General features: G+C 42.2%; 1 protein-coding gene across 1 annotated transcript in view; it reads right to left on the reverse strand.

Moving 5' to 3' along the window:
• LONP2 (lon peptidase 2, peroxisomal) overlaps positions 1-17,049 on the reverse strand; it is a 46,642-nt gene extending 29,593 nt beyond the window's left edge. The window contains exons 1-7 of the mRNA XM_034426456.3: positions 16,673-17,049; positions 14,642-14,870; positions 13,142-13,273; positions 11,017-11,139; positions 9,131-9,294; positions 7,724-7,818; positions 7,011-7,269 (exon numbers count right to left, since the gene is read on the reverse strand). Of these exons, the coding sequence (XP_034282347.1) occupies positions 7,011-7,269; positions 7,724-7,818; positions 9,131-9,294; positions 11,017-11,139; positions 13,142-13,273; positions 14,642-14,870; positions 16,673-16,911 (1,241 nt within the window). The 5' untranslated portion in view covers positions 16,912-17,049. The remainder of the gene's footprint in view (positions 1-7,010; positions 7,270-7,723; positions 7,819-9,130; positions 9,295-11,016; positions 11,140-13,141; positions 13,274-14,641; positions 14,871-16,672) is intronic.
• Between the last annotated feature and the right edge of the window lie 3,522 nt (positions 17,050-20,571).

Consider the following 20,571-nt stretch of genomic DNA (forward strand, 5'->3'; position numbering starts at 1 on the left):
CTGGGATATGCTATTATACAGAAGTAAAAAGTTGAGGTTTTATGTTATCATCTTATTCACCAAAAGGAAGTCTGGAAGTCAATGCTTTTTTTCTTTTCTTTTCCCCCTCTACCCTACACTTTTTTCTCTTCCCTTTTCCCTTTTTTTTTAATACATTTCTGTATTTTATGCCTTGTTAAAAATTAGTAACATTTTGAACTAAGAGCTATGCAAGCACATCCATCAGCAAGAGTGAGAAATTGCCTGAAAGGACAAAAAAATACATGGAATATGTTGTGATCCTGAAAACAACTTATATAAATGAAGTAACAGCTATGAAAACGTATCTTAGAGAATCGGGATCAGTCATCCAGATTTATCCGCTTGACGGTAGCTTTTCAAGATTTCAACAAAGGGTCTCTCAGCAGCCCCCAAATTAAGCATCTTTGTGAAATGGCCCATCATTTCTAAGTGTGGGCATAATTGGACCTTTAAACTTATTCATGTGTGTTTCTGAATGATGGTACTACAGATTTTCTTTACATTGTTAGTTTGATTAAACAATAAGAGGACCAGCTCAAATGTGAATCAAGAAAAAAAAATTGACAGCTGGAGAGCAGGCCTGGATATAAGAAGGGTTACAGTCAAGCCTGATGATAAATCATTCTTTATTGTAAGCAGAGATAAATTCAGTCTCTCCTTAGACTTTGGGACAAGAATGTTTTTTATTTATAATAAAAAAATGTTTGTGTATATGTGTTTATGTGCATAGATAGAGTGGCTTATACTTACCTGCAATTTATGATATATTATCACTAAAAATACCCAATAACTTCATGTAGTGAAACCTTAGCAGAGTTCATGAATTTCCCGCAACTAAATCTCACGCACACAAAACATAAATCAAGTAAGGTGGTGGATGATTATACACCCTGTGTAACTTTCATTTAGCTAAAACGATGGAGAAAATGCTATGTTATATAATGGGGTGGCTAATAAAATCCAGCTGGGAAAGGAATGTTTTGCCAGCCTCCTTCTCAGGACCCAAATGATGTCAGAAGGCAGGATATAAGCCAAGCTCCACCCAAGTACAGAGAGAGAAACAGAGAGAGAGAGAGAGAGAAACACTGAGAGAGAGAGAAAGAGAGAGAGAAAAAGAATCAGAGAAACAGAAACACAGAGAGAAACAGAGGCAGAGAGAGAGGGGGGGGGAAGAAAGAGAGAGAAAGAGAGAAAAACAAAGAGAAAGAGAAATAGAGAGACAGAGAGAGGGGGGGAGAGAGGGAGAAAGAGAGAAAAAGAGAGAGAGGGAGAAACAGAGGAAGAAACAGAGAGAGAGAGAAAGAGGGAGGGAGAAACAGAGAATCAGGGAGAAAGAGAGAGAGAGAAACAGAGAGAGGCAGGAAGAAAGAGAGAGAGAGGGAGAGAGAGAAAGAGAGGGAGAAACACAGAGAGAGAGAAACAGAGAAACAGAGAGAGAGGGGGAGGAAGAAACAGAGGGAGAAACATAGAGAGAGGGAGAGAGGGAGAAAGAAAAAGAGAGAAACAATCTCTTGTTGCTTCTGCATTTTTTACCGCTCAGTGAGACAGATTAAAAACTTTTCTCCCGCATGGAATAGGACAAATAATTCTTCAAAGCAGCTGACTTGTTGATGTTCTCCTGCAATTTGTTTTCCCCGACTGTAGTATCCGAGCAGCCTGCCCAAAAGGCTCAGTGGGTGTGTACACAAAGTCCATACAAACAAGTTCCTAGCCCTTTAGGTCTATTATTAGACCTAAAGAATGTAGACAATAAAAGAGTCATTTTCTTTTCCTTGGCTTGGTGCTGGCATGGCCAGTTACGACTACAAAGCCTCTGGGTTTATCTGTCTCCCGGGATCAAAACACAAAGCAGAACCAACATCCAACTTCTCCCAGACAGGATCCAAGTCTTAGATTTCCACCATCTCTCTCTCTCTCTCTCCCGCACGACTGGAGGAATTTAATAAGGATATGTTGTTTTCTTTTCTTTCTTTTTTTTAAATTTTTATTGAAAATTATTAAAATTTACAGAAAAAAAAGCATAGCAATATGGATAGAATTGCAGAGAGTAATATAATACATATAGAGTTTTAAAGTATCAGTTTTTGCCTAGAGATAGTACAAAGCTCCATTAAACCCACTCATCAGAAGAAAGAAAAGTTTAAAGGATATGTTGTTTTCAAAGGGATAAATGATAAAAAACTTTCTAAGCTCAGGGCAAAACCATTTAATATCTGTTTTCACAGAAGGGAAGGAAGAGCCGTCCTGTCAATTGAACCAGGCTAGGTAATCTGTGAGATTTCAATTTTTTTTTTTTATTTGTCAGAAATAACAAATACAGGTGGTCCTCGACTTACGACCACAATGGAGCCCAAGCTTTCTGTTGCTAAGTGAAAAGTTAAGTGAGTTTTGTTCCCTTTTATGACTTTTCTTGCCTTAACAACTGCAGTGATTCACTTAACAACTGAGGCAAGAAAGGTCGTAAAAGGGGGCAAAACTCACTTAACAACTGAGCAACTGCGTCTCACTTAGCATCAAAAATTTGTAGTCGTAAATTGAGGGCCACTTGTATAGGGAGTTAAAAATGATCGTGTTTTCATCAGGGGCCATTTTTAAGCCCTGGTTTTGTTGAACAAGCCAAAGAGCCCGAGATGACAAAATGAAGCTAAGACATAAAGCACAGATTCTCATTTGCCATGCTTGGGCTGTCACGTGTGCTGAAACAGAATTAAAGAAACAGAAATCTGAACCCAGCCAATCTGTCCCAACTAAAACAAAATTTCTCTGAAAAATCTGTAAAGCAGTTGAAAGCCACAAGAAATCAGACAATTCTCCTGTTTGAGCAAGGGGCTGGACTAGAAGACCTCTAAGGTCCCTTCCAGAGTCTCGTCTCGTCTTGTCTCCCATTCCATTCCATTCCATTCCTGCATTTTAATTTTAATTCTAATTCTAATAATTCTAATTCTAATTCTAATTCTAATTCTAATTCTAATTCTAATTCTAATTTGTTCTGTTCTGTTCTGTTCTGTTCTGTTCTGTTCTGCTCTGCTCTGCTCTGCTCTGCTCTGCTCTGCTCTGCTCTGCTCTGCTCTGCTCTACTCTTCTAATTATCAGACCTGGGAAACTCAGGAAGGAGGAAATTATTATAAAATAAATGTACATGCCCTGAAACACTTCCTCTGCTTTTTTTTCTTACCCAAACCCACACCTATTAAGACGATTTATTGTGGATAAAAAGGATTTTTAGGGACAGGCACCAGAGAACAGTGGACGTCACAAAGCAGTTCAACAACACATATTCCCTTTAAATCTATTGCACTGAAACAAATCCACCAGAGGTTAAAGTGATTAATTTTAACTGTATTGCATTCCTCGGAAGGTAGCCTGGTGCATTTGGACTGAGGAAGAGCAACGATCAAAATCCTACTAACCCATTAAGGTCGCTCTGCACCTCTCTCATTTTCTCACTTTCCAAATTAGTTCCGAGTTATTGCGGGGAGAGAAATTCCACTATGGAAGGGAGAAAGATTTCACCTCAATGCCTAACTTTTAGAACCCCTTGGAAGAGGAAGGTAAATAAATTGTGAATAATGCCGCTGCAAATCGCACTCATGGACTCAAGAGACTTGAAACTGCAGCAAGGAAAAGCTCTCATTGCATCCAAAGCACATCCTGCTTCACATACTTAAATAAAACATATCAAAAAAGGCATCACAATTGACGGAATCGTATCTGTGTAACGGATGTTACGGGGATGTCCCTTTTCACAATTCAAACTTATAGAATAGAATAGGATTCTTTATTGGCCAAGTGTGATTGGACACACAAGGAATTTGTCTTTGGTGCATATGCTCTCAGTGTACATAAAAGAAAAAATACATTCGTCAAGTATCATAAGGTACAACACTTAATGATAGTCATAAGGAAACAGTCAATATAAATCTTAAGGATACCAGCAACAAGGTTAGAGTCATATAGTCATAAGTGGAAGGAGATGGGTGATAGAAACAATGAGAAGATTAACAGTAATGCAGACTTAGTAAATAGTTTTACAGTGTTGAGGGAATTATTTGTTTAGCAGAGCAATGGCGTTCGGGGAAAAAATGTTTTTGTGTATAGTTGTTCTGGTTTGTTTTGAGGGTAGGAGTTGAAACAGTTTATGAAACAGTTTATTTTCATGTGATGAGCTGGTGGACAGACCCAAGAGCTTCATACAAAACTTTACAAAGTGAAAAAGGAAGACAAATTAAAAGGCAAAGAAAGGTGGGGGGGAAACCTGTGGTTAAAGAGCTATCATTTTATTAGATTTAAATTTAGCTCTATTGGCCAAATACTCTGTCCTAGCCATCCCCTCACAGACTTTTAGCCCTATGTAGATTTCTATTACTTTATAATGCCTTGGTAAGATCACACTTGGAATATTTTTGCTCACCATCATACAAAAAAGGTATTGAAACTCTGGAAAGAGTGCAGAGAAGAGCAACAAAGATGATTAGGGGGCCGGAGACTAAAACATATGAAGAATGGTTGCTGGAACTGGGTATATCTAGTTTAATGAAAAGAAGAACTGGGGTAACATGATAGCATTCTTCCAATATCTCAGGGACTGCCACAAAGAAGAGGGAGTCAACCTATTCTCCAAATCCCTTTAAGGCAGGACAAGAAGCAACGGATGGAAACTAATCAAGGAGAGAAGCAACCTGGAACTAAAGAGAAACTTTCTGACAGTTGGAACAGTTACACTCTTCAAAATACTCATTGTCTTTAGGTACTTCAATAAAAGGCATAGAACATCCTCTAGTGGTCCCCACTTGAACAGCAAGACATTTTCTGCTTTTCAGAAGTCTAATCAACAGATGAGAGACTTGTAAACCAAGTTACCAGCTTCCCTCTCTGCCTGTCATCAACATAACTTAGGATGTGACAAAATTGGAACTGAGCTAATGGCAATTGCGCATGTAACTGTATTTATAATGTTATCTGACTTACTGGGAAATACATGAACATCAAGCCTTGGAAGCCCTTTGTCATACATTCCAGCAGGTTTCAAGTGGTAACAAAAGTTAACTATAGCATCAATCAGCCCCACTGTCCCAGTTTCCAACTTTCTTGCGCTGGGTTCAAGAATCTATTGAGGAATTCTAGATGACTTTGATAAAATGCATCCATTGGGAAACCAAGAAGCTCTCTGCCAGTATTTCTTAACCACTGCAACTTTAAGATAGATGGACCTCAACTCCCAGAATTCTCCAGCCAGCATGGCTGGCTGGGGAATTCTGGGAGTTGAAGTCCAACTATGTAAAAGTGGTCAAAATTGAGAAACACTGCTCTGTGCTATTTGCCTGAACAAGTACATAACATTCATTCACAGAACTGTTAATAGAAGTAGTGCAAGTGTTCCAACAAGCTAACTTGAAGCAGGCTGACATACAATCATTATTAAGACATGGTGGTTTCATAGATCATCACGAGAAGAAGTAGGTAGTGTAGAGGAAGCTAGGAACCAACTTTCAGCAGAGGTAGCGGGTCAGTCATCAGTAACTGGGTTTAGACATGCTTGGGATAAACACATGTCCATCGTCCGACAAAAATTTAAAATAACATTTAAATAAAAATGATAATTAAAAATAAGAAAAAAAAAAGAAAGGAAAAAAGAAAGAAAGAGAAAGAAGGAAAGAAAGAGAGGGAGGGGAAGGAAGGAAGGAAGAAGAAAGAGAAAGGAGGAAAGAAAGAGAAGGAGGGAAAAAAAGGAAGGAAGGAAGGAAGAGAAAGGAAGAAAGAAGAAAGAAAGGAAAGAAAGGAAAGAAAGAAAGGGGGAGGGGGAGAAAGAAGAAAGAGAAAAGAGGAAAGAAAGAGGGAGGGGAAGAAAGAAAGGAAGGAAGGAAGAGAAAGAAAGGAAGGAAGGAAGGAAGAAGAAAGAGAAAGGAAAGAAAGAGGGAGGGAGGGGGAGAAAGAAAGAAGAAAGAGAAAGAAGGAAAGAAAGAGAGGGAGGGAGGGGGAGAAGAGAGAGAGAGAAAGAAAGGAAGGAAGGAAGGAAGGAAGGAAGGAAGGAAGGAAGGAAGGAAGGAAGGAAGAAAGAAAGAAAGAAAGAAAGAAAGAAAGAAAGAAAGAAAGAAAGAAAGAAAGAAAGACAGTCACAGGGCAAACTTGAGGCACTATAAGGTCTTTTTCTGCCCTCAGTTTTCTATGTTTCTATGAGGTTTTCATAGAAAGGTTATGATCAGCAGTGCAAATCCGAGCTGCACCCAACGTGAACAGATTGCATGGAGAGGAGCGAAGGCCTTGTTTCGCTTGGCCAAGGTTGCCTTTCTCTCCTTGCACAAACAGCACGCTTCTTTTCCCAAGGGATCACACACGCACACGCTCAATTCAAATCTTCACCTCCACCCTAATAACACCTTATATGTTGCCATACACTTTCGTTTGCCCTGTTCCAACTTGCAGCCGTGAACATAAATTTCAGTGCCCCAGATGATTTGGGCAACACTTTTAACTTTTCCCCCAGTCAGCACATCCTGTTCCCAGTTGAACACCGAATGGCAGCTGTCAAAATAAAAACTAGCTCAGCCTATTTCATCCCCTTCAGAGTTTCTGTAACGAGTCTTTTCGATGGCGATGCTGAACGGTCTTTTTAATGCCCCGCACTTAAACAGCCCCCAAGCCCATCCCTACAACTACGATTGCTACAACTAGATCCTTGGCACTACATGTACTCCTTAAACTTTCTCTATAATCTTCCTTTAAATAATAGCTTTCTACTGTCACTACAGTTACCATGACTGCCCAGGGATCAGTTTTGCCCTACTTGGGATCTGCTGAACATAGATAGCCAGATGCTGTTCTATGGGATTCAAATCCTCTACCATGAATTGAATTCACGGATATTTTATTAAGGGAAAGCCATTTATCAGTGGGGAAGAAGCTGGGATGGAAGTGAGGAAATAGGATGAATGTTTTTTTCCACAGCCTCTAAATCACAATAACAACAACAACAAGAAGACTTAAAATACCTGTGACCTCGGATGTCAGACTGGTCACACACTCCACCCAGCGCGATGCGGTGGAACTCTCGGCCCAAAGTCTTGGCCACCGATCGTCCCACGCTGGTTTTCCCAACTCCAGGGGGTCCCACGAAGCAAAGGATGGGCCCCTTTAAATTGTTCTTCAGTTGCCTGACCGCCAAGTATTCCAACACCCTCTTCTTCAGTTTCTCCATGGCATAGTGATCGTTATCCAGAAGAACTCTGGCTGCACGGATATCCAGGCAATCTGTTAATCCAAACAATAAAATCTTTTTACACCCTTGAGCTAAAATCCTTCCTCTGGTAACCGGAAGAATACAGTTGACTTAACAACAGTTCATTTAGGGTCTGTTAAAAGTTACGACGGCATTGGAAAAAAAAGTGACTTATGACACTTTTTTCCCAGGACTCCTGTGGTCATGTGATCGAAATTCGGGGGCAACCAGTGTGCACTTATGACGTTCACGGTATCCTGGGGGGGAGGGGGGTGTCACGTGATCCCCTTTTGCGACCCTTTGACAAGCAAAGTCAGTGGGGAAGGTTGTAAAATGGAGCAAAACGCATTTAACAATCGTCATGCAAATTTGGGGCTGAATTGTGGTCGTTAAATCATGGACTACCTGTATTTAAATAGAAGAAGTTTCTATGATCTCTTTATTTTTTTAAAATGGGATTCTCGTCTTAAGGAAATATCCGCTGACCTTTGGTACTCTTGCTCCAGGGTAATTCCACCATCAGTTCCAAATAATTCCGGGTTAAGGCGTATTCTGGCATGGATTGAGGCATCTTCTTTAACCTAGAAAAGTAGACAAATCTGTTAACTGAAGGACCGAAATCAAAATTTACAGATAAAACTGCAAAGAAATGAAATGAAACGTTATTAGAATACTTGATGACACTAATATGACACTATATTAGCTTGCACTAACACAGGCAGTCCTCGCCTTATGACCACAATGGAGCCCAACGTTTCTGTTGTTGAGTGAGACATTTGTCAAGGGAGCTTTGCCCCATTTTTACGACCTTTCTTGCCATGGTTGTTAAGAGAATCACTGCAATTGATAAGTTAGTTACCCAGTTGTTAAGTGAAGCTGGCTTCTCCATTGCTTGCCAAGTCGCAAAAGGGGATCATGTAACCTTGGGACATAGCAACGGTCGTAAGTATGAATCGGTTGCCAAGGATCAGAAATTTGAACACATGATCATGGGGATGCTACTAAGGTGGTCAGGGTGAAAAATGATCATGTCACTTTTTCAGCGATGTTGTAACTTTGAATGGTCTCTAAGTGTTGTTAAGTAGAGGATTACCTCGACTTAAGGTTAACATTCAGTTTGTCTTTGTCTTAATGTTCAGAATGTTTGCGAAAACTTACAATTGGCGGGCATTTAATGCTGCCAAATAGGCACAGGTCTTTGATATATCTGAAAAGGGATCTCTTCTGTACTTAAATAAATTAGAAACATTTCTAATTCACAATATAGCAACAGCAATAGCACTTAGATTTATATACCGCTTCACAATGCTTTTATAGCCCTCTCTAAGCGGTTTTTACAGAGTCAGCCTGTTGCCCCCAACAATCTGGGTCTTCATTTTACCAACCTTGGAAGGATGGAAGGCTGAGTCAACCTTGAGCTGGTCAGGATAGAACTGCTGGAGTGAGCAGTGCGTTAGTCTGCAGTACTGCATTCTAACCACTGTGCCACCATGGCTCTTATCCAGTTCTTGGACTTACAAAATCCTATTTAGTGTATGTGAAACAGTAACATAAAAACCACATCTCGAGAGCAGCATTATGCAACTAAGACTATAATCCCAAGCCTGTTTATTTGGAAATAAGATTTACCAAATTTAATGGGAGTGTCTTCATTGCACAGCTGGCCTTTGATGCGTGTTTTATTTCTTATTTGTTAGAATTATACCCCACCCACCCTTTAGGTATTCGGGATTACACCAACACTTTAAAACATGCACAGAATAAAGAGAGGCAATCTCCCGAGTGAATACCAAAACCAAAGGCAAAAAACATGTATGCTTTGGCCATCAATCAATAACACATGCTCCGTCACAGAAGAGAAGCTGCACGAAAGTAATGAAAAACTCACTGGACCTTTTAACTTCCTTGATACAAACTTTGAGAGCTTGTTCGGGCATGCGCGAGGCTCGGATTTTTTTTTCAAGAATAATGATGTCATTGTGATCTTCATCCTCCTCCTCATCTTCCACAGCACCTGGAATGTGGCCGATACGCCGCATAGGACGTATTGCTATGATCTAGGAAATTGAAAGGTGGGGAGAATACAATCAATCAATCAATCAATCAATCAGAATAGAGCTGGAAGGGACCTGGAGGTCTTCTAGTCCAAGCAGGAGATCCTGTATCATTCCAGACAACTGGCTGTCCAGTCTCTTCTTAAAAGCTTCCAGTGATGGAGCACCCATAATTTCTGAAGGCAAGCCGTTCCACTGGTTAACTGTTCTCCCTGTTAGGAAATTTCTCCTTAGTTCTAGCTTGGTTCTCTCCTTGATAGGTTTCCATCTATTACTTCTTGTCCTACCCTTAAGTGTTTGGGAGAATAGAATAACAGAATTGGAAGGGAGCTTGGAGGTCTTCTACTCCAACCCCCTCCTCAAGCATGAGATCCTATACCATTCTGGCCAAATGGTTTTCCAATCTCTTCTTTAAAACCTCCAGTGATGGAGCACCCACAACTGCTGAAGGCAAACCGTTCCACTATTTTAACTGTCCTCATTGTCAGGATATTTCTCCTTAATTCCAGGTTGTTTCTCTCCTTGATTAGTTTCCGTCCAATATTTCTTCTTGTGCTTTGGAAAATAAGTTGACCCCCTTTTCTTTGTGACAGCCCCTCAAATACTGGAATACTGCTATCACGTCAACCTTAATCCTTCTTCTCTCTAGACTACCCATATCCAATTCCTGCAACCTTTCTTCATATGTTTTAGTCTCCAGGCCCTTCATCATCTTAGTTGCTCTTATTTATTTATTTTTATTTATTTATTTTGTCGCGTTTCTATGCCGCCCAACTCCCAAGGGACTCTGGGCAGCTTACAACAAAGAATAAAACAATGCGAACAATCCCATAAAAAATGTTAAAAAGAAAAACATTAAAACATTAAAAACGTTAAAACACATGCACTCCAATTCGTGGCCGGGTCTCGCAAGTTCATTATAATGAGATCAACGGCCCCAGGCCTGCCGGAAGAGCCAGGTCTTCACCGCTTTCCAGAAGGCCAATAGGGTGGGGGCGATCCGGACCTCAGGAGGTAATTGGTTCCAAAGAGCCGGGGCAGCCACAGAGAAGGCCCTCCCCCGCGGGCCCGCCAGCCGACATTGTTTAGCTGACGGAACCCGGAGGAGACCAACTCTGTGGGATCTTACCGATCGCTGGGAGCTATGCGGTAGAAGGCGGTCTCGAAGATAGCCTGGCCCTGAGCCACATAGGGCTTTAAAGGTAATGACCAACACCTTGAATTGCACCCGGAGACCAATAGAGAGCCAGTGCAGCTCTTCTCTGCACTTTTTCCCTTCTTTGACCAAAACTGGATGTAGTATTCCAGGTGTGGTCTATAACTAGGATCAAAGGTCCTCACAATCCTCTAAAAGGTTGCTGCAGAACATGAAATACGGGAATACTAAATCCCACATCCTATATTGAAAGTGGGAAACACATACCTGTATCAAGTCAGACCATTATCTATCTAGCCCAATCATGTCTCTGTTACCTGCTTGCAGTTCTCCTGTTTCAACCAGACTTGCCTGGCCTTGTCTGGAGATGAGAAGACTGAACTGAATTCCCAAGGACAATATGTATTTTACCGCTGAGTTACAGCCCCAATTTAGTTCGCCTCCTTATTGCTTTTTGCCATTGCTAAATCAGTCCTGTTGCTAATACTTATCCTCTGCCAAATAAATTACACCCACGCAGGACTATCCGTACACCTTGAAGTAAATCATTTTATTGCAAACAAAAATACCCTTTTGTCGTCGTCCTGCTTGTGTTTTCTGGTCTTCTGCAGTAGCTTCAAACCTTCAATCTGCCTAACGAGCAAGGGTATGGTCATTTTGAATCTTTCTTCTAAACCCACAGCATCCAGGATCTAATAAAGAAGTACAAAAAATTATTAAGTGTGTGTGTGTGTATGTATGTATATGTATGTATGTATATATATATATGTATATATATATATATATATATGTAGGTCTTTGGTTATTCGGGTCTTCTCCCACATAAAATTGGAAGTGTCTTGGCGACGTTTCGACGAAGTCTCATTCATCATCTTCAGGCTGGTGTTCTCGGCTTCGTGCTTCCAGGAGCAATGTGAGATCGCAGCTCCTGGAAGCACGAAGCCGAGAACACCAGCCTGAAGATGACGAATGAGACTTCATCGAAACGTCGCCAAGACACTTCCAATTTTACATGGGAGGGGAGAAGACCCTAATAACCAAAGACCTACATACAAACACCCGCGAAAACCTGAGAAAACATATATATATATATATATATATATATATATATATATATATATATATACACATATACATATACATATATATATACACACACACACACACACACACACACACATATATGGATATTTGCAAGAGGGATCTAAAGGCCTTGGGAATGGACATTAATGACTGGGAAACCTTGACCTCTGATCATTCAGCTTGGAGGCTAAAGACGCAGCATGGCCTTCTCCAATTTGAAGAGACAGTTGTTCGGCAGGCCGAGGCAAAGAGGCAGTCCCGGAACCAGCAAATCTGGGGGCTGGGCAGGAGACAGAATGTATCTGCCCTCAGTGTGGAAGGGATTGCCACTCTCCAATTGGCCTTTTTAGTCACACCAGATGCTTTTTAGGACCTCTTTCCAGAGCACGATAATATAGTCTTTTGAGACTGAAGGATGCCAATGATTTGAAATGGATCAGAGAAAATTAAAGTATCGTAAGCTATCGGAATCCACCTTGTTTGAGTTCCTGTTCCACCGCTATTCATGAGAGAGAAAAGAGCAAACTGGACGTATCCCGTCGTAAGGATTTGCTGAACGAAAAGATCTCTCCTGCCTGCTGGGTTTGCAATATTTCATAATGCGACTGAAATGTTTGCTATTTATATCAGCTAGGCGACCGTGAGAAATAACAGATAAACAACAATACTATCCCCCCTTAGGAATGTTGGAAAACATTGAAAGCCTCTGATAGCAGGGGAATTATTTGTTTCCAAGTGTGGAACTGGGTGGGGGTGGGGGGGTAAAAATGCAGGGTTTGGGAAAGGATACTAGTGGAATTCAGGCAGGCACAAGAAATCAAATTTGAGAAGCTGTCTGATACGGCCTGTCTTCCCCTTTTTCCTCAATCTGGTGCCACGGACATGTGCTGCAGAACAGCTTCCATCATTGTGGAAGACCCCAGGTTCGAAAAGCCAGGAAAGCACTTTTTCCAGGTCCTTGGAATTCAACCCCCAGCCCCAATCCCACCACCCAAGACGCCTTATTGAAGAGTGGCCACGCGGCCCTTAGAATCCTTAATCGTTTGCTAGGCATTCTAGACCAGAATTTTTTCTCCATGTTGCAACTCAACCGTGGACTTCGACTTCCAGAATTCCCCAGTCAGCAGAAAGTTGCCATGGTTGAGAAACACTGACTAGACAAATGCCAGTTGGGTTTTCTTTAGACAAGCAAAGGGTAACCGCTGACATCAGGGACAGTGTGTTGTGGTTAACAGTCAGGGTGTGAGTGCTAAAGTTACCATGATTAGAAGGAAAGCACTCTTATCAGTGTACAGAACTTATCATGTGATGCCACTGGAAATTTCTAAAATGAAAATCGTGACCAGAGACATAGCTTGCAGCAAAAAAAACAACAATGTGATCCATCAACTGTTGGTATATTTACTGTCATATATGTTTTTCATGGATGAAGGATCACTACACCAATGCTTGGGTAACACATTTGTTAAGTTATAAGGGAATTGACAAGAAGCCTTGTTTGTTTGTTTGTTTGTTTGTTTGTTTCAGCTTGGCATTGTTTTGGTAGGGCTAAACATTCAACATTAAAATGGCCTTCCTCTGTGAAGCTAGAGCGGAAGCAGTGTCTGATACCTGAAGCTTCTCCTGGTTGCTGGTACGGATGATCGAGGTGACAATATCTGGTAGAGCTTCTCTGGGTAGGTTGTCCAACAAGCGCCTCAGTTTTGCCACCGCCGGGATGGACATATCCAACATCTCCACCAGCTTGGTCAAAGATGGGGGGGGGAAATGTAGAGCAAAATTTTAATACTGATATTTATTCGTATCATTCAACACGATAAACCAATATTACTGGATAGGACAACAATAAAACAAGGACCCATCCATTTCTTGTATTTCAGCTGTGCCAAGGTCATTTGTTCTGGAGCGACTTGCCCAACCAACAGAAGAAAAGTCAAGTTGTCTGTGAACTCTGCTGTCTCAAAATCTGAAGGATGCTTTTTTTTCTAGGCCACCTGAGCACCTTTCAGACGAAACTATCCGCAGGATTCACACTTTGCGTCGGTGAAGCTTCTTCTTCCTGGGGGCAAGCAGCAGCTGTTTTGAGAATGAGGTCAGGAATCTCATCCTCAAACAACGTTGTCGGAAAAATAAAGTAATAAAACTTGTTGCGCTCTTGGTCAGAGAAGCAAGCATTTGGATGCTCAGTTCTGACTGTCAGAACTCAATTCAATTCAATTCATTATTACAGTCTTAGACCCGAGACCAGAACAAATAAAAGCACTCAGTATATATATATAGTATAGTATAAAATAATAGTATATAGTATAAAATAATAAATAACAACTAAAATCTATAATAAAATCCAGTGTCAATTACACATGGTCTGACTATACGATAGTTGCTATTCCTAAACCAGGGGTCGGCAACCTTAAACCCTCAAAGAGTCACAAAGGTCCTAACCGGAAGCCCCCCATTCAATTCAGCCGACCGGAAGTCCGGTTCCCCCACCATAGAGTCTCCTCCTAGTGTGGTATCCTTTTTGCTCTACCTGTCCTAACCAAAAGCCCTATCAATTGTGGAGCCGACTGGAAAACCCACCCCTTGCCATAGAGTTTCTTCCTGGCACACCATGCTTCCCCCCTCCCCCCAAAACCGGAAGCTCCTCTCAAAATTGTGGCGCCAACCAGCAACAGTGAGCTGCAGCAGAGGGTTGAAAGAGCCACATGCGGCTCCAGAGCCGCGGGTTGCTGACCCCTGCCCTAAGCTATGGTGGAGAAGACACCTGTTCAGTTCTGTTTCAGTCAGAACTGAAGAGGCTTCTTGGATAAGAAGCGAAATGTCTTCAAGGGATAAACAAGAAAGCCCAGTTGTCTTTTTGAAAAAGCACCTTTGGGACGTTTGTACTCGATCCAATCTCTTGCATGGCCTGACCTCTTTTTTGCAACTCTCCTTATCTACGCAAACTTGTCCTCCTGATCCCAAATGCATGAGAACATTTCAACAGGAAAAGTAAACACATTGCATCAGCAACAAAGCATGCACTTTGCCACAATTCCTTTACACCCAATGTTCGTCGTAATTTCCTCAACAGATAATTCAGATATTTAGCACCGTTTCAAGGCCCCTAACCTGCACTGCATATTTGTAGAATTGCTCCGGCAGCTCTCCCAGCTCCTCCTCGGACTTGTTGGTAAATTGTTCCAGCCGATCTAACTGTTCAACATCTGCAACGGGATAAGGTTTCTCCTTCACCAGCTGCAAAATCTGGAACCTGCAGAGGCCCGTCAACAGCAACGTATAATGGGGCTTCGGCCAGTTGCTGCCAACTACCTGAATGGCCAGTGCAGCTGTGCCAATCCTGAAACGGCCAAGAAAAAAAGCAAGTGTTATTTGCCAAGCTACACTAGGAATACACATGAACAGGAGTTCGATATCTACAGAGCTGTTTTGGAAGATGTTGTCCCTAGCAAAGGGGCTAACATTACAGGTAATCCTCAATTTAGGACCACAATTGAGCCCAAAATGTCTGTTGCTAAGCAAGACAGCGAAGTGAATTTTGCCCCCATTTCAAGACCTTTCTTGCCACAGTTTTAAACAAACACTACAGTTTTAAAGTTAGCAATTTGGTTGTAAAGTGAATCTGGCTTCGCCATTGACTTGGCTTGTCAGAAGGTTTCAAAAGAGGATCACATGACCCCGGGACACTGCAACCGTCATATAAGTTAACGGCCAAGTGTCTGAATTTTGATCACATGACCATGGGGATGCAGCAACGGTCCTTAAGTGTGAAAAACGGTCATAAGTCACTTTTTTCAGTGCCATTGTAACTTCAGTCACTAAACGAATGATTGTAAGTCAAGGACTACCTGTCTCCACAAAGCTGTTTTAGAAGGTATTGTCCATGTCCATGATAAAGGGGTTAACATTTACCATGTTAGCAATGTTAGTCCTAGCCACAGGAAATACTTAAAAGATATTTTGGAAAACATTCCTATTTTAGACAGGCATTTTGCTTAGAGACGTCTGTGATTGAATATGGAATATTTTCAGGGTACCCTTTCAACCTTTTTGACAAGATGAAGCACTTGACCATTTATAAATCTCAATTCAAGCATTAAAAAAGCAATACAAACTGTCGTTCATTGCATTTCTGCAGCCACTTTTTTGCTGAAAAAGAAAAGCTGCTTTTTCACCTGACCACTCACTTGTCTTCTCACCAGTGGCAACTTCAGTTGTATGGAGTTTTTTTCCCCTTAAAACTATGTCCTTCCTTGAGGGCCTGACCTACCTAAATGCCCATAATCTTCTCAAGCCACTTTCAAGAACAGAACACAAGATTCTGACTGATACCCGGTGTGTTTCCCCCCCACCCATTTCATCTAAATCTAAATCTTTCGCAAAGCAAAGTTTCTAAAACTTGCAAACACTTTGTAAAAACCTATTTCTATAAACTTCGCTAGTTACCGCCATCGGAAACAGAAAGTAAACTTCTCATCCTAACTGTGCTCCACTCCTCAAAGCAGCACGAAATTGGATTGTCAGGCAAATCCATAACCTATTGATTTATTAAATTTCCAGAGCTGCCCGGAGTCGCCTTAATACGGAAGGCGGGAAGGTATAAAAATTTAATAAATAGATAAATAAAATATCACATACACGACTGTTGCAGTTTATGCACAAAGACCCCCCCAAAAAAATAAAAAATGAAGGGATAATCCAAAATCCCTGCCAGGAGATGGGAGGAGATGGGCAGCTATGAAAATGGATTAAATCAGAAATAAAGCTCAATGTTTCAATTCTTTATAAGGTAATAATTAGCCCCAAATTATCCAAGGAGCAAAGAGCATCCTTAGCCAGAGAGGAGCGAGAGGAAGGAGGGGGGGCTGCAGTCGCCATGGCAACGGTGAACCTAGGTGTGATAGGCAGCCGGAGGAAAAGAGGGAGGGTAGCTCCCTGGCAACAGGCCGGATGGTGACCATGGCAACGCAAGGGAAGGTCTCGGGGATTAAAGACAGGTGGCGTTGAGGGGGAACGAGGGGGCGTGGCCTTGCTGACGTCACGACCGCCATGTTGGGAAGGGTAACCGAAGGGAAGCTGGAGGTGGTGGTGGGGGGCGCTTGTTGCCATAGCGACCGCGGCGGGCAAGGCTGGATGCCGGACCTGTGAAGCGGCGGGAGGGCGTCGAGGTCGTTGAGCGGGTCCTTCGTGTCAGGAATAACGCCGAGGATGGTGCTCTTGAGCGACGTGCCCTTCAGCAGCCGGCTCCGCACCAGCTGCATGTTCCCGGGAGAGTCCACGCTGGCGCGCATGGTGGAGCCCGGCAGTAGCACGGCTTCGGGCGTCAGCAGCAGCGGCAGGCGGGTCGGGATTTGGATAGCGCTGCCAGAGGACGACGCCATGGTCGGAGAGCTCGCCTCTCTCTCTCTCTCTCTCTCTCTCTCTCTCTCTCTGGAGCGCAAGCAAGGCTCGTCGCCTCCGCGTACAGGCCGCGCTACGGCGAGCGGCGAGGGGCAAACGGCGCGAGCCGCGCGTGCTGCACGCTCGCGGCCGCCCCCTCTGGCCGCGGCAGGCATTGCGCCGACTCTTTTTTTTTTTTAAGCGTGGAGAAGCGAGAACAATCCCATTAAATTAAAACAACTCATTAAACAATTCATTAAATTAAAACAACTCATTAAACAATTCATTAAATTAAAAAAAACCCACAACCGTATCAGTGGAGGGTACATTTTAACGACGTTTCTTGCCACATTGGTGAAGTGAATCCCTTGTTAAAAATTCGTAACGGGGTTGTTGAGTGAATCTGGCTTCCCCATTGACTTTGCTTGCCAGATGGTCGCAAAACGGGGATCACAGAAGCCCGGGACACGGCGACTGTCATAAATACGAACCAGCTACCATGCATCCAACTGTAAATCATGTCACCATGATGGGGATGCCACAATGGTCATAAGTGTGGGAAATGATCATAAGTCACTTTTTTCCAGTGCCGTTGTAACTTCGAACGGCCACTAAATGAACTTTTAAGATGAGGGCTATCAGGCGAGTTTAAAAAAAAAAACATTAAAAAGGTTATTTGCTGTGCAATCAATTGCACAGCAATAGGGATGTTTCAATGCAGTAGTTAGGACTGCAATAACTAGTCATGTCACTTTTTGGGGGGGCCTTGAAACTTTGAACACTTGCTCAATAAATTGTTGTAAGTCAAGGACTTCCTGTATATTTTTAAGCCTTCAAGACATGGAAATGCAGAGTTGCGAGGAGCAGTTAAAACGTTGACGACCGATATGAAGATCAGACTGCCTGCAATTTGGCAGTTCGATCTCACCGGCTCAAGTTGACTCAGCCTTCTATCCTTCCGAGGTTGGCAAAATGAGGACCCAGATCCATCCATCCCTTCCTTCCTTCCTTCCTTCCTTCCTTCCTTCCTTCCTTCCTTCCTTCCTTCCTCCCTCCCTCCCTCCCTCTCTCCCTCCCTTCCTGGCTTCCACAGCCAGGAGTTGAATCCTGATGGGCTCAAGGTTGACTCAGCCTTCCTTCCTTCCAAGGTTGGTAAAATGAGGACCCAGATCCATCCATCCATCCTTCCTTCCTTCCTTCCTTCCTTCCTTCCTTCCTTCCTTCCTTTCTTAGCCATGAGTTCGATCCTGATGGGCTCAAGGTTGACTCAGCCTTCCTTCCTTCCAAGGTCAGTAAAATGAGGACCCAGATTGTTGGGGGCAATAGGCTGACTCTGTAAACCACTTCAGAGGGCTGTAAAGCACTGTGAAGTGGTATATAAGTCTAAGGGTATTGCTATTCCTTCCTTCCTTCCTTCCTTCCTTCCTTCCTTCCTTCCTTCCTTCCTTCCTTCCTTCCTTCCTTCCTTCATGGTGGTGCAGTGGTTAGAATGCCATATTGCAGGCTGACTCTGCCCACAGCCAGGAGTTCGATCCTGATGGACTCAAGATTGACTCAGCCTTCCTTCCTTCCTTCCAAGGTCGGTAAAATGAGGACCCAGGTTGTTGGGGGCAAGAGGCTGACTCTCAAAACCACTTAGAGAGGGTGCTTAAGCACTGTGAAGCGGTATATAAGTCTCAGTGCTATTGCTATTAAAGAGATACAACTGCACTGGTCAAGGAACCAATTATTTTACTTGGAAAAATTGTATATACTGTGAAACAATTCCAGACTCTCTCCTGTTGCTATATCAGTTGATGACCACAAGGTGTCAGGGCATCACACATTATTTGATTTCCTGAGCTTTAATAAATGGGATGTCTTAAAAAAAGACTTATCAGCAGATGGCACATTTTTTCTATTAAATAAATCTTTTAAATGCTTTATGGGGACCACTGAAATCACCTCGAGTTAACTGAACCTGGTTTCATTATGTATATGTAGTAGCTCAAGAAAATAAAAGATTAAATCATGCAGACACACACTTGTTTAAACTCAACAGTGTTCCAGTGTATCAAAATCAAATGGAGAGCTTTGATCAAGGAAAAATAATACAAATACCTTTGTTTCTACCTGGAAACGGCTTCTGGACTTTGTGCCTGAGGTAGAAAAGAAATGAAACTTTGATTTGGGGTTTTACGGATTAGATAGATACAGTGTTACAGAAATGGCTAGTTTAAACTACTATGTAAAACTAAAAAGTTGTGTTTTGATGTTATTACCCTATTCTACTGCACCAAAGGGAGTCGGAAGTCAATGCCTTTTCTTTTTTTTTAATTCTCTTTCTCTTCCACACTTTTCCCTTCCCTATTTCTCCTTTTTGCTTTTATTTATTATTGTTTATTTATTGGTTCGATTTATATGCTGCCCTTTTCCGGATACTCAGGGTGGCTTACAATACGTTAAGCAATAGCCTTCATACTTTTGTATATACCTGCTTAGTAGGGCTTTCGCGCCCCCTCCCCCAAAGCGGTGTTCTTTTTTATACAAAGTCATCTTATTGCCCCCACAAACCGGGTCCTCATTTTACCTACCTCGAAAGGATGGAAGGCTGAGTCAACCTTGAGCCTGGTGAGATTTGAACTTGCAGTAATTGCAGGCAGCTGGTGTTGCTTAACAGTGCTTTAGTCTACTGCGTCACCAAGGCTCTTGTATTTTTTTCTGTATGTTATATCATAAATTAATAAAATTGTTACAAACACACACAAAAAGAGAAATCAAATGGAGTGCTTGATAGGATAAAAAACATGAAGCACGCACGCTTTGAAAGGAAAGTGAAAATAATGAAATTGGCAACCATGACATGAAACCCTTTTTTGATTTATTTGTGTTTTTATAATGGATGCTCCTGGTAGAGAGAATGTGTGTGTGTGTTGACTTTTCTAGGTATCTCAAAGCCATTATGTGAGTGACACCTTCCTTGTTCCCTAAATTCATTGGCATTTTGTACGTCTAGTGCAATCTCTGTGAACAATTAAATGCATCAATTAAGGTTAAAGAAACAACAAATTGCACCTTCTATAAAAACGAAGTCCTAGCATTGAGTTCTTTTCACTCCTTGATAGAAGGCAATAACTAATTACTGAAAGATAGTGGTTTCGTGTAATCTTATCACCAGCCTGATCCCCTGCTGGCTTCCCCATATTGTGCCACACTACGGTTTATTCAACCGTAGTTTATTGTCTTAACCATCATTAGCAGGGTTCCTAAAACTCCATAAGCCATTGATCGTGGTACATGTAAGCCAAAATGAAACAATCCATCCTGTGGTTTAACTAATTCTGTGAAGCCAACTTTAGAGAAGGGCTAGGAGTGAAGCAATGCACCCTGTCCACGTGGGCTCTCCAAAAAATATTAGCCTTGGGACTCCCAAAGGTGCTTTTTCAAGAGGCAACTGGACTTTCTTTGAAAGTCTCATCCAAGAAGCTTCTTCAGCTCATCCATGACTTGGATGACTGGGAATCTCGATAGACATTTATCCTTGGGACTGGTCAGCCATTAGGGCCATTCCTTCCCAATCATCAGTTACCTTTTTCCTAATGGCCACAGGCATGGGAATTTTACCAATCTATGCACCTAGAACTGCCCAGACCTAAGAAGACTCAACCAGTGACTTCAAGGAG

This window comes from Pantherophis guttatus, chromosome 11, assembly GCF_059756535.1.
Source record: "Pantherophis guttatus breed Tessera chromosome 11, ASM5975653v1, whole genome shotgun sequence".
Lineage (NCBI taxonomy): Eukaryota > Metazoa > Chordata > Lepidosauria > Squamata > Colubridae > Pantherophis > Pantherophis guttatus.